The sequence below is a fragment of the Pholcus phalangioides genome, unplaced genomic scaffold, assembly GCF_987345545.1.
Source record: "Pholcus phalangioides strain wild (caught in Gottingen) unplaced genomic scaffold, Ppha-v1.0 ptg000004l_1, whole genome shotgun sequence".
NCBI classification, from domain to species: Eukaryota; Metazoa; Arthropoda; class Arachnida; order Araneae; family Pholcidae; genus Pholcus; species Pholcus phalangioides.
This window is the reverse complement of record NW_028301597.1, coordinates 41,052,620-41,067,765: the sequence shown is the minus strand read 5'-3', so window position 1 is coordinate 41,067,765 and position 15,146 is coordinate 41,052,620. Positions and strand designations below refer to the sequence as shown.

Genomic DNA, 15,146 nt, shown 5'->3' with positions numbered 1-15,146 from the left:
GAGTACAGGGTATCTATGAAAAGTTATTTATTAGTATAAAAAAATTTTATAAAACATTTTTATTTTAATAACTGAACAAAATTTCTTGCACAACTAACATACATTAGTATTACAAGTTATTTGGATGCTTTTTCTAGCAGGAAGTATGTATCTAGGATCAACGATTCGCCAATAAAATGAGACATACGACCTGTTGCCTATGCCCCTTGTACATTCCTAAGATGTTTAGGAAAACAGGATGATATACAGTGAAACCTCGTTTATACGATGTGCAACATGCCTGGTCAAAACGTCGTATAAATACGAAATCGTACAACTGGCACTTCCTTTTTAAAATTCGCACCCCCCCCCCCCCCTTAACAAACAGACAGAATATTATAAAATTCAATTTTTTAATCGCATCTCCAATTTTGTCATGCAAAAAAAATCATTTCAATCATGCTCGAAGAAGAAAAAAAGACAAATTCAATTTTAAAATCGCATTTAAAATCACAAAATCAGAAATAAAATTATCAGAACGTGTTACCTCTGCTTATATACAAATACAAATACAAATACAACGCCACAACAGGCAAAATGCCCAACGAGGTGGCTGATAAAAAGATGCCCATAAAAATATGGATGTCATATGTTTCAAAAATACAGCAACCCCATTAAAAATGCAATTAACACAAATTATAAACAATATATACACATGATAAAATATTATACAATGCCCATAAAGAATACTTATGGTTGTCTTATTCTTACTTATATCTCGATTGTTCATGTAGCATTCCTTTGCATATAAAAGAAAAACCTTAGTTTAAACTTTTTTGTGACAAATCCAGTGAGGAAGCGCCCATAGGCGGATATAGACTTGAAAGTCTGGGGGGGGGGGCATGAATATGATGTCAATTCGTCTATACCCATATATATTAGGTCCTACGACTCCATCTTTGACGCTGGGGAGGGTGGGAAGCAATTCCTCCCATGCCCCCATTTCCGTATCTCCGCCCATGGAAGCACCTCAACGAAAGAAAATTCCACTGTGACTGATACTATGTGTGTCTGTACCGTATATGTCTCTTATTGTTGGTGGCAGTTTTCGAAAACCCTGATTTTCGAAAGAAAGCATAGAAATTTATAAGCAGGTGCTATTCTGCTAATTTGGGACACCAGGTAATCACTTTACCCGGGGGCTCATGGTGCAGTTAAGACGGCACTGCGTGTACCCTCCAATTGCTTACAATGGGCTAGCAGTTTAGTTTCAATAATTGATACACATTTCATAAAAAAAAAAGTAGTTATAGTGACTTGCAACACACTAATTACTGAATTGGCGTATATTTTTATAATAAGTGTTTATCCATTATTTTCGAGTAAATTCATATTGAAAGTTATTATTGTGATGAAATTTATTATTGTTGAGTTCAGTTACAGAGAAATTCCATGTTCAATTATCGGTGAAAAATTTATCTTCCTTTTTTTGACAATAAAATTTTTCAAAGTAATTTGCAATATTAATTTACAAGGGCTCTTAAAAGTGGTGTAGATGACTTTCAAAATTGTCGTCGTCCGTATTCTCTTATATGAACCATGGTATGAGCTGTTAAAGTCTCATCTACGGCGTAACCCTCTAAATGCTTACAATGGACTTTTCCACTCTCTAAAGGTAACGCTGAAAACATTGGAAGAAACATTTCTGAAAGGACATATGGCCGTCTTTGAAACAATTAAAACGCGCTTCTTTGAGAAACGAACAACAAACAAATCACTTGAGTGTGAACTCTAACTAATCATCAGCCTGATCAATGACCATTTCGTATATGGACAAATTAGACCGGGACAGCCGTTCTAATTTGCCCTCGTGTGTCTAATTTATTGCTGATTGATTCTCCGAACGCCAGCCTTTTTTATACTCTCCGAGAGGTTGGTGCGCTAACCCCTCGATGTGGGACTCCCTGCGGTAGCAACCTTTTCTTATGGTGCTGTCACCGTTTCTGTTGCACCACCGGGAAGTTCCTGACACAGACGGGTATCAAATTCGCGACACCGCGAATTATCCTTTGGTACTTTAGGCGAGTACCTTATCGACCTTGGCTACCGAACCATGAAGGAAAGTGTTTTATTGGGAAAAAAATTGGGGGATGAAATATCTCACAGAAAATCAGTAATATTATCCAATGTCAAGCTGTTGAAAAGAGGTAAGATTTGATTCGTTTTCTCTATAAAAATGAAAACTGACTGTTGATATGATATCAGATGGCAAGGAGTTATAAAATTTTGATTTTATAACTCCTTGAATTATTATTATCCCTCCCCCCCCCTATAATTATTATGTAAATAAAATGCCTTCTTTTCACAGTTTTATAAACAGAAGGTGGTGAATAGATTGAGTAAATTCTGGGGGGAAAGAACGAGATATACAGTATACTTCAGTTTACGAACGGCTCGGTTTGCTGATGATTCGGTTTACGAACTAGAGTTTCGGTATACGCACATACCCCAGCCAACAAAATACCTCGAACGTGCAAAACGGACTGAATCCCGTGGAAGGAATATTTCAGAAGTCTGGGGGTGAAATATCTATATAACGTTGTTGTGATTTTCTTTTTACAGAATAATAGATGGAAGCGAATAGACTTCATCAGAGTGAAGTTTCTGCCCCCGAACAACTCCCCAACTCCCCTTTTGGCAGGAAATTTATGTATTGATCAGCTTCATTTGATCAACTTCTCCCCATATTGATCAACTTCATTTGAAATAAAATAGTGACCACTGTTGATATACGGGGTGATTATAAAAAACTATCCCGACATATGGGCCCCTAACTATCATACCATTCACAGAAACTGAATGAAATTTTGGCATAAGGTATTTTGAGGTATGCGCTCAAGAATGATATGGAAAACAACAGTGTCACTCTAACAGTTACGGTTACAGTGAGAAAATTTCGAAAATATCAAATGGCAACACCAAGTCTTTTGTATTGGAATGCGATTTCCATACTGAAAAACACTAAATAGCGTTGGAATGGTACCTGTAGCACGAAAATCTCCGGAGCTAGGCAAGGAAAAAGTAAAAAGGACTTTGCCTTGCACCAGAGCATTAATGTTCGTTTTATTCGTCACACCGTTTCTTCGGCTGAGATCCAAGCCTGATTAGTCCTCCACAAGGTCATGTGGAAAATTTGTGAAACACAATAAAATGCTTTATTTTTTGCTGCTTCTCTGTCCTTATTGGTTGTCCTCACTTTTAGCCTATCTACCGCCGGTGATTTTCATGTTGCAGTTGCCGTTCGAACGCGATTTAGGGTTTTTCACAATGGAGATCACATTCCAATACAAAAAACTTGGTGTTACCATTTGATATTTTCGAAATTTTCTCACTGTAACCGTAACTGTTAGAGTGACACTGTTGTTTTCGATATCATTCTTGAGCGCATACATCAAAATACCTTATGCCAAAATTTCATTCAGTTTCTGTGAATGGTATGATAGTTAGGGGCCCACATGTCGGGATAGTTTTTTTATAATCACCCTGTACATAACCTTAAATCGGTGTCAAAAGCAAAACGTAAACTTTATTACCGCACATACAAATGAATACCAAAACCATAGAATTCTTATACTAGCAACATTTTATTTGTTCGTTTCAGTTTGACATCAAAAGGGGATTCAAGCAGCTTATTCACAAACATCAATAACAACAACAACGATAGATAATGGGAAAAGAAACACCATTTATATATAAAAAACATATTATTTATCAATTGATCCTTTTCTCTTTCACTGTTTCATCCCAATTCACAAACCAGTCGAAAAGCAAGAACTTATGTAACATATAGAAGTTTTTAATGATTCCGTGTTCAAAGGTGCTGTTTGGTTGGCAGTTCATACATTTTTAAGTTTCAGCTGTTATTTGTTAGATGGCGCCTCTAATCCGAACTATAAATTGAGATGTGTGCGATTTGTTTTTTCCTTATTTTCATTCAATGCTGGGACTGTCAATGAAGAAAATTTTAAGAAACAACCGAATAGCTTTTTATTGCAATATGATAAACTGAATAGTTCGATGAAAAATGAATAGCTTAATATGAAAGTTGCTAGTCCAAACCGTATTAACTTGTTCAAGTTCCGGAGTATTAACAAGTTCCCGAGCTCTTGAACCTAAATTTCAAAAAGGGGATGAAAATTGGGCAAAAAAAAAAATGTAAGCATATTAGACATAAAACAGTGAAAATTCAAAATGAATGAAACTTTGGATTTTATGAAAATTCGGAATTAATGAAAGAAACAGTTTCAAAGTAGTTAAAATTCGAAACTATCTTCAGAAATAGTAACAAAATAGTTTAAGAAATAGTAAAAGAAATAATTTGAGAAATTTCACAGAAAATAATTTGAGAAATTTCACAGAAAATAATTTGAGAAATTTCACAGAAAATAATTTGAGAAATTTCACAGAAAATAATTTGAGAAATTTCACAGAAAATAATTTGAGAAATTTCACAGAAAATAATTTGAGAAATTTCACAGAAAATAATTTTAGAAATTTTAGAAGACATAATTTTAGAAATACAGTAGTTTTTCAGAAGTAATAAAAATCAGAATAAATGAAAGAAATAACTGTGTAAGAAATTAATGAAATTTCAGAATTAAAGGAAGGAAATGAAATAAATTCAGTATTAAAAAATTAGAAAATTCATAAAAGAAATAATTTTAAAATTACTAACTTAGTTTCTCAGATGTAATGAAATTTCAGAAATAATGAAAAAATTACAAAATTTTAGACGAAAATTCAGAATTCATTAAGGTCTTGAATAATTTAGGAGCCCTTGTTTGACTTGATGGACCCATTGGCCACTCCTTAACACGCCACTGGTGTTGGTATTGAGGCATTTGTGTACATTTCCATGTTCTCAACATTAAAACACATGGTTTAACAGGCAGGATAAAATCACCGATATTGCTCGTCAGGATCATTGTATGTGTTTCGAAAGGTGCCTACGCACTACTCTGATACGACGTGCGACCACGTCACACCCGTGACATGGTAAATTCTGATTCGTGGGAATTCAGTGATGTGAGCATGTTATTACCAGGTGTAGGCACCTTAAGCATTGCATATCACTGATTTGATCTTTGATCATTTTATAAAATAAGAACTAGATTATAATTTCTGAAATTATTGTGCATAAAATTGCTCAAACTCATGATACGTGCAAAAATAAAAGCGTTCAAAAATGAGCATCACAAATATTATTCATTGGCAACTTTGGTTGTGGCTGCTGCATATACACGTAGATACACATAATCAGCTTTGACAACAACGAATGGGAGGATCAACAATTCCTCCCGAACAACAAACAGCAAACGCACATAACAAAATGCACGGAAATTGGAAAAAAACAAGCCTCTCCCTCTTACATTATCACCATTACATTTGATTTCATTGATCAGCGGATTTAGCCCGAGATGGTAGAAAGTGGCTCAAGAAATCAATGGGTAATGGGAATATGATTGTGGAATTCTTCTCTGCAGAGATCGTGTTCAACGTCTGTAGATATCGAAGTTGCAACGCTGCCGGAGATTGGGCTATGACTTCTGCGGCTTCCTTCAGGGCTCTGGACGCTTTCTGTTCGCCTTCTGCGGCGATCACCTGAAGAATAAAAATACTATTTAAGTCTAACGTCATAATTATTTCAGTTTTTTCCCCGAGTTTTGTTAATAGACTAATTGGTCTATACTTGAGGAGATTATTTTCAAAAGGAGATGTACTTTCGAGATGTACTTTTCAAAAATTCCTGAATCTTTGGGATGATCTCTGTCGGATTATGCAACAGGCTCTATTCAAACGGGGATATTTTGGTCGAAATTATAATGTAAAGTGGGTCGTTTCTTTACCTAAACTGAACAAACATATACTATATCCAACTTATTTACTTCGGTATTTTTCATTCAAAAGGGAATATATAAAAGCGGCTGTTCTATTGGCGTTAAGGTTATTTTTTTTAAACAAGCTTTTCAGAAGCACTTTCAAAGTCACATTCTACCTACAAGTAGAACACCCTCGATAACGGACACCTATGGGACCAAAAGTTTTGTCCGCTAACGAGGAGTGTCCGTTATAATTGACAGTAAAATAGTACATTGAGTCTCGTCGACGTAATTCAAAATAGTGTCCGTTGGTGGAGGTGTCAGCTTGTAAGGATGCCTTGCATGGCTAGGTGGAACCTTCAGGAATCAACCGATGGCACAGAAATTTCCGATTTTTAACTCTAAACCAGCTTCAATTTTGATCAAAAGCTAACATTTGCACTAATTTTATTTCAAAACGGAGCATTTCAAAAATTTGAGCGTAGATAACTCCCTTGAATGGAGTATCAAGAAGCATAATATTTAAATATCCCTGCACCTCTCTCTCTCATGCTAACCGCTGGACTATTTTCTGCTGTTGTAAAGTAGGCCATTCCGGAAAAAAAGGAAAAAACAATTGTACTTTTACTGTGAATTTAACAAAAGTGGAAATGTTCCTTCCTCACTTGTACATTCTTTAGTACAGTAGCACTACGCGTCAGGCTTGGAGCCAGAGAAAGGGGTGATCACAGCGCTTTCTTCTCATAATATGGGGGAAAATTTATGGGGTCCCGTATTAAACGGGACAGACCAAAATTTTACACGGGACAGTCGTACGAATCTACAAAATTATATAGTCGCCCTACCGACACATGATCCCTCCGTCAGTGTCGTCTTGGGTCTACGTCAGCTATGTTACATACCGGAAGATTACCGTGCTTGTTTCACACATAGAAAGACACAATTTTGCTCTCGGCTATGTAATTTGCTTTACTAACTGTGCACAGCCCTGGTCCAATAGCCTCCCCCCCCCCCCCGCCACAGAGGCAATTTACTACCATTCTACCTCTGAAGAACTGGTTGTGTCGGAATTAATTATTGTACAACCTATTCGTGTATTTATGTGAGTTTCAGGTATAAGTGGTTTAGGTGTTACTGCCATCATTTATTACAGCGGCATGCAGTCAGCGGACCCTCAATAGAATGAATGCCCCAGGGAAGGGGGGGGGGATGGAAAATCCTTTAAAAAATTACATTTAGCTCATAGTATAATGGGTAAATAATATTATCATTAAAACTCACGGACTGCCCTGAAATGCCTTCATGGACCCCGGAAGGGTCTCTGAACTTCTGGTTAAGAACACCTCTTCTAAAGACTAAACTGGGCAACCCTATGAGTTCAATTTGAATGCTGTTACGTATGTTACTCACTGCGGCGAGAGTTTTTCAAAGGGTAGACCGGATTGGATTTGTACCTTGAAGTTAAAAACCACAGAAAACCAACTTTTTCGAGCACCACTGTGTCGCTTGCGGATGTCGGACCGGGACCCACCCACCAATCCGAATTCACCACGATGCCCACATGACCACACAGAGACTGCTATATTACTACTAACTGAACACACACCTAGCAAACTTCCTTTGAGGAATTTCTAACAAATCAGAAATGGACGGGTGACGGAATGTTCAGTGTGAGCCTAGTGTATCTAACGTGACATTTTTGTTTTAGAGAAATACATGTCACGCGTCTAGAAGTGCTGCTGTCTATCTTTGCCTGAACTAGTAGTTAATGATTAGGGAATTTTAAAATGTTGTAGCTGCTCCCTGAGTTAAACTGCATGAATTGACAGCATGGCCTAGGTATTCTTCGATCACCTGCTTATATCTATTTGTTGAGACAGAACGGTGGGTCGGGATCTGGTTAGGAGGAGGTTACTGCAAGAAGGTGTTTTACCCGTACCCAGTTAACGGAACCATTAAAAAGTTGTCAAACTTCAGACCCAAGGGCGACGATCTGAGAGAGAGCGTAGCAAATGACACGTATATACTGGCATCGTGATACTACAGTGTGTCCTAATGGGTACGCACAGCCAGCGTCATATTTCTCCGCTGATTACATTCCGATCGAGAATATCGAGACGAGCATTTTTGGTACTTATCAGGGTCCGTGGAATATAGTGTCATGATCTAAGCCATATCAAAATGCTTGTCTCGACCGGAATCTGCGGAAATTTGACATTGCGTACCCATCGGGACACCCTGTATTAATTTCAAATTTTAAAGCTAGAATATATAATAATATATCAATATATATATATATATATAAAATATATCAATCGGATATATACGATAGAAATTGTTTTCTGATATTCTATTAATAAGATGGGCGATGGGTCAGGATCGTATTCGGTATTTTGATGACATTTTCTCCATGGTATTATCGGCAATCGTTTTTGTCGGTTGACCGTATCGTCTGATCAATAACAGTTGTCATAAAATTGAGCGGTGTTATTATCAGGAAGCATCAATTTCAATGTGGCGGCTGTTATCGGACGACTTTTTGCTTTTTTTTTTCGATTGACAACCAACCTACAGACCACAACTGTTATTTCTATGCACACCCTTCGGTGTAGGGTAAGTAATCCATAACATCATATCAGCAATGTTCGGTGGTATATGCTATTTTAGCCATTGTCAATTTCGTGTGGTTCACATTGGTTGGTGAGAAGTCCCGGACATATTTTGAAAATTATTTACAAGGCAACCAATTGACATATAAATGTGCGATTTGCACTAAAATACTTATCACATGGCCTACAGGAACTTCTTTTTATTTTTTGATAAATTAAAAAAATAAAGTTCGAATTTCCCTTACAGAGAGCGCTGTAAAACGAAAAACTCGACATAACATATAAAATGCAACACAAACAGTGCATAATTAATGTTTATGGCGATTTTACAATTCCATAATCTCATTTCATCAATATAAGCGCTCTTTTTAGCTCTGGCTACATCCGAATGGCTGAAAGGGTGTTGATGTTGAAATATAGTAGTTTTATGTAACACAAATTGTCATGAACATTAATTATACGCTGGTTGAGCTGCATTTTCTGTTTTTTTGTCGTGTTTTCCGTTTTACAGCGCCATCTGTAAGTGAAATTTGAACTTTTTTTAATTTGTCAAAAAAAAAAAAAAAAACTCTAGGCCATGATAGTATTTTAGTGCAATATTTTTTTATGCTAATTGTTTGATTTGTTATTGATTTTTAAATACGCGCAGGACTTTTCGTCAACCTTGTATACCGCTTCTGAAATTAGTTTCGCTATGAAAAAACTTGCCTTTGCTCTAGCTTCTCTAGCAGCTTCGGCTTCAGCAGCCATGGCTCTCTGTAGCTGAACTGGCAGTCGAACATCTTTTCTGAAAAGCGAGATATGACAGTGTGACAACACACACACACACACATATAGTCGCGGCAAAGGGAGATCTTACATTTTATGGAAACAATGTATCCCCGATTTCTACTGCCAAAATGAAAGGGTGAAATAAACGTCACGATTAGCATTTTTTCTGATTTAAAACAGGATCAAAACCAATTTATTCGGGGGTAGGGGCGTTACGTGCACTACCCTACTCATAGACTAAAGATATAATCCTTACTCTGTGGCCCTACTTCAGGAAGCCACTGACATGCCAACCTTGCATAAATCATAAGGAGCGACAGAAAAAATTCTTCCAGCCATAGGCAATCACAGAGTAAAAATCGTCTCTTTTTTTTCTATCTAACAGTATTATTCATGCATATGGGGTTAGAAAACTTTTTACTCTCTCTCTTCCAAGGTCAATTCATGGTCTTTTTTCGGTCCTATTTTTTGACGCCAATATCTTGAAATCCATAGACATGGGCTAAATAAAATATTCATTTCCGATCCCGGGTCCCTGCAAAACTGTTTCTTTTGAGGTTTACTATAACAATCCTGATTTTAGTAGTAGAGTTCAGGGATAATTTGTATACAGACAGTATACAGAATGCATATGAATGTCTGTTGACCTGAAAGGATTTTCGAACGAGCACTACTGCTGCACAACTGGGATAACAGTACGATAATTAGACTATGCTCGTTCAGATGCCACCACCAACCATAACACCAAACATGGCCCCCCGCTCTGTCCCTTGCGGGAGGCCACAACCAACACTGCCTGAAACAGTAGTTGGAAATTCAGATGTATATTCTGCCCTCTAATCAAAAAAATATCAATCGTTATAATTTTGCGCCCCAACGAAAAAAAAAGTACATCCGTTTCCCTCATTTTGATAAAAATTCTCCAATACACAGATAGCAACGAATTTTTTTTTTTTTTTTTTTTACCACTTTCCACAACTACTTCCGTATTCCTTTCAAGACAAGACAGTTGTTTTAGTATGTACTAAACAATGTACTAAAAATCTAAAACTTTAATCGCTGATATCTCAGTGAATTCGGGTAAATTTGTGATTAATCCGGGTAAATCTCAAATTGGCAAATTCCTTTCGGTATTAAAGAAAATTTTGATAATCGAGAATTTTTTCTTATAATTAATAGCCATTATTAGGTCAATTTATATTTTACACTACATTTCCCTCCAATTACCATTTTACTGGCTGCTATTTGTTGCAGCTGATCAGGCGTACTCACTCCACCGTTATCCAAGTTGCATAGCTGTAGCTTTCTTCGTTCGCAAGTTAATCCGAGTCAAAATGTTACTTCTATGCATCATGCATGTAACATACTGCAAATTAAAAAGTAGGTGGATTATACATATTAGAATGCTCAATAAAATTCATTTTTAACTAGTATTTTAGTTTTCATATAAACAACAAATTGTTTCCATAAATATTTTGCAAAAAATACATGCAATAAATCATTCTATAAACTCACATCTCAACCCTTTCTACTTTTATGCCCCAGCGGTCAGTGGCCTCATCCAAGCAGTTCTGTAAGAAAATATGTTTCTAGTTGGAAATATAAAAGAGCATATATATAAGATAAGATGGAGTTTTTATAATTAGTTACAACCTATAATAAGAAAAGTAACGAAATCTGTGCACTATTCAGTGGTACTTTCCGCACTAAATAACAATTAGGTAGTTAAAAATCATCTGTGGTAAGAGGCGCTTCATGTCGGTTTGACGTAGGCTTACATCTACATCTTTCTCAGAACCTTATTCTTTTTGGAAAAAATTACTGTCAATTGTCTTCATACGTTTTATGGGATTACAACTGGCTATCGTGACATCTTCCAAACATTGTACCAATAATCGATTATTTAGTTTAATGTTGCCCGAGCTGTCTTAACGCATGGATACACCCAGGGTCGCAACTGGGGGAGTTGGATCTGGTGCTCCGGGTGCCGGACCCGGGGGGGGGGGCAATTTTTACCCTTTAATCTCTCCTTCAACACTACAAGATAGCGACAATGTGCGTGTTTGCCCAACACCACTTATAGAACACGGCCTCCGCATGAAGCTTGTGACGTCAATGAAGAAGGCCATTTCTCCTATTGTCATTGGATATACTGCAAAAAAAGGTAAAGATATCGTATGTGTCGCCCTGCTATATCCAATGGCAATAGGTGAAATGGCATTCTCTTCAGTGACGTTATGAGTTTTTTCTATAGTGTGTTGGCTTGCTCCGGCCCTGGATACACTCAGGCATAGCCTCACCCATAGGTTCATAGTAATAATTAAGTGATGATGATCACAAAATTTGGGAACATTTTTTTTAATTTTGAGAGCAAAGAAAGGATGCTAAGGTTGCAGCCCTAGAGCATCTCTATGTCTTGGGAGGGAGCATAATGTTTTCACGAGAGCCCTCCACGTTTCCCAACCTGGCCTCCTACGTTCTTCGGATACATGACCATAAGGATGTTATGCATCATTAAACATTTGGGACATCGATAGAACTAAAAGATTCATCGGCTGCATTGAGCTTAAAACCAAAGAAGTTTAGTTTCTATTCAGATATCGGCTGCAGCTGCACACAATATACTAAACAGATAAGTTTATTTTATGCTCATCCTGTATATTGATAACGTGTTACCAAATAATTAATGAAAGTTACAATCACCCTACGCAAAATGAGATAACAATTCAAGGAATTTGAAAGTATTATACCTGCATAGTATTCGATATGGTCTCTCTATCTGCAAGTATCTCGTGCAAGTTGTGTGTGCCCAGCATGTTACGCAGCGTGGTCTGGGCAAGAAGCCTAGTGCTGTGATGGGCGTTTTCGACGTTCGCAACCGAGACGGTGGCATTGTGGACGCGGTAATACACCACGGCATCCACCGATACGGTCACGGAATCCTTAGTCAGTACCTTCGGAAATAATACTAATTTTAATCATATGAAAAGTGTAAAAGGAAAGGCGCATGTTCTCTCTCGTTCGAAAGAACATTCATATAAGTTTGTACTCAATATAAATTCACCTCTTGGGGTGGTACATCAAACGTCAATGTCCTCAGATCAACTTTGGTGTAATTTTCAATACAGGGGAGTATGAAAAATATACCTATTGAATAAAAAGATTTGCATTAATGACATTTAAATATCTGTGCAAGTGTAACAGGCTGGCAGCAATTCTCTTTAATCAACTGGGTACTTTTAGCAACAAAGAATACGTTTGACGTCTATGTCTATAGATGGACATAACGTCTATAGACGTCATGTCCAAACTCACTAATGAAGTGTTTAGAGACATTCTTTCCAGAATTTGCAATTTATGTCCATGAAGAAAATATATACTTTTGAAGTGTTTCACAAGACACTGAACGGGATGCTAATATTCACACTGAGAAATGGTAAATTATGCAAATATTAGTCAGCATTGACCTGTTTTGACACTTGCGTTCTAATTTATTTATAATCGAAATAACTACAATACTTCCAGGTCTATTTCTTCCGGGTTGTAAAGGACTTACGAAAAGGTCCTCTGTATTGACTGTTATTCACGGAAATTGACTAATGCTTCGAAAAAAAACTGAATCTTGACGCTGGGAGTGCACAGTGCCTGTTTCTCGCATGGACAAACGGGACACGGGGCCATGGCCTGGGTGACTGGACCAGAATTTGCAATTTATGTCCATGAAGAAAATATATACAATTTGGGTTCCAAAATTGTTATCTTCTCTCTAATATTAAAATTTTCTACAAAAATATTAACAAATATTTTTAATTTTTGATCATCTTTCGGGGTAGTGGTATAGGCCCTCCATGCCCTCTGTTCCCTTCTGTACGCCTCTGTCTCAAAGAATGCTATATATAAGGGGGGTCCGAAAAAGTCAGGTTTGCCCAAGGCCCGAACATAGGAGGAACCGGTCCTGGGAGTGCAGATCAACATCAACCGAGAAACTAGAATTTATTTCAACTGTCAATGCTGGAGACTGATCTGGTAGTGCTCTGGCAACATCTAGGCACCTGGGAACGTCGGACTGTGCCGAAAAGCTTGCAGATATTGTTCCTAACTAATTTTTTCCTAACTTGTCCCTAATTGTTGCCCTGTTATGATGGTAATTGAGAGTAGTTGAATTTTTCTGCCGTGAATGCTGTTCATCGTGTTTCTGCGCCACATAAAAGATGGATGAGAGACGCCTGAAACATGTTCTGAAGATAGGAAATGCAATGCATGCTCTGGATAACACGCGCTCCACGGTGATAACAGATTCAACTCTGTCTAAAGCGATTCCTAGCAACTTCCGAACCAATCACCCCTCACATTAAACCTATATGTCCTCGCCAATACGTGACTTTCAAACATTTTGCAACTTCACGTTCCGAATTCCCAAAAAATGCAAAGTGCTTGTTGAAGACCTATTCGATTTAGCTGCAGTATTTGCTCGTGATTAATTTTTTGTGCGTGCAACTTCTGGCAATTCATGATGAAAGTTTAAAAATTTCATTAATTCATGAATTTCATTAAATTCAATTAATCTGAGGCACTTCATTTAAAATTGGATGTTATACGAATATTTTTCTTTCATTAAATATGGATATGTTTTGATTACCTGGTCCTTTTGAACCTCCGTGTAACAACCTTCCCAGACGGAATATTACGGCTCTCTCATATTCTTGCACTACCTGCAAAAATACACCGGTTTAGTTGGATGATTGATTGACTGCTGGTATTTAAACCATTTAATATATAAAATTGATTTTCTATCTGTCTGTATGTATGTATATTCTCCACAAAAATCTGTGTACTTTTACCGATATTATCCAAATTTTGCATGTGTTACGGCCAAAGTCCGAAGTGCTGCCAATTTTGGCCGAGTGTTTAGGTCGAAGTCTGATTTTCAGAAATGAGTAGTGATCTTTCGAGCTTTGGCCGGCCGATTAGTAAAGTGGTTTGAGATACTTGCCCGAAGTTCGATATGCTGACGGTGGGGCTAATCCGTTTAATTTCATCGCCATCGTATGATACATGTTCATACAATAGTCCCTCGATAATCCGGCCGTGCGCTAGTCCGGCCCGTCCAATAATCCGGTGTTTTCAGGCGTATTTTCTTCGAACCATAGAAGAAGAAAACATGTTACTGCACGTCTTTGCGTATAAGTTTATATTACAGTGAATCGTAGATATAACGAAATTTTCCACAAAAAAAAAATTATCGTTACAGAGGGATTATCGTTATATCGAGAGGCAAAATTATAAACACGTGCCATCAAAGTTTTGGTGCTGTTGGCATCTTTTCCGAATCGGCTTTGTTAGTATCACCAATGGACTTTAGAGTATTTATTCGCCGCAAAAATTTTTTTATTGTTCATAAACAAACTTAAGTTAGATGTATTGTCCCTGTAAAGAGGTTTGCTGCAATATACTTTGGTGTATCACACGAAAAATAGTGATACTGACAACTTCATGAATACATTCGGTGACCACGTGGTGCCAAATAACGATGTCATTAGACGTCCCCGGAAGAATTAACATACGTGTGACGAGTTTGAAAATATATTAAAAGGTATTTCAAGTGAAATATAAAACAAATATCGTTGTAGCGGTATTAAAATATCTTCAAAAATATCGTTATAGAGGGGTTTGTCGTGGTAAAGGATATAGTTATATATATAGAGAGGAATTCAACATTAAACTGTTCCAAAACTAAACCATTCCAAACAAGATTCGAAAAAATATCGAAGAACGTTGTTTCGAGATCGTTGAAGCGGATATTCAGTGTAAATGGGCTTTCATTCAATTCACTTTCACTTATCCGGCGATTTCGGTAATCTGGCGCACCCCTGGTCGGATATGTACCGAATTATCGAGAGTCTATTGC

The 15,146-nt window shown here is 37.2% G+C and overlaps 1 protein-coding gene across 2 annotated transcripts in view; it reads right to left on the bottom strand.

Moving 5' to 3' along the window:
* Nucleotides 1-4,107: 4,107 nt before the first annotated feature.
* Nucleotides 4,108-15,146, bottom strand: part of LOC149087590 (band 7 protein AGAP004871-like) — a 39,321-nt gene continuing 28,282 nt past the window's right edge. For both annotated transcript variants that reach the window (XM_089231518.1, XM_089231519.1), the window contains 6 exons: nucleotides 13,878-13,950; nucleotides 12,303-12,385; nucleotides 11,989-12,192; nucleotides 10,754-10,809; nucleotides 9,176-9,254; nucleotides 4,108-5,640 (listed from right to left, as the gene is read on the bottom strand). In XM_089231518.1, the coding sequence (XP_089087644.1) occupies nucleotides 5,431-5,640; nucleotides 9,176-9,254; nucleotides 10,754-10,809; nucleotides 11,989-12,192; nucleotides 12,303-12,385; nucleotides 13,878-13,950 (705 nt within the window). In that variant the 3' untranslated portion in view covers nucleotides 4,108-5,430. The remainder of the gene's footprint in view (nucleotides 5,641-9,175; nucleotides 9,255-10,753; nucleotides 10,810-11,988; nucleotides 12,193-12,302; nucleotides 12,386-13,877; nucleotides 13,951-15,146) is intronic.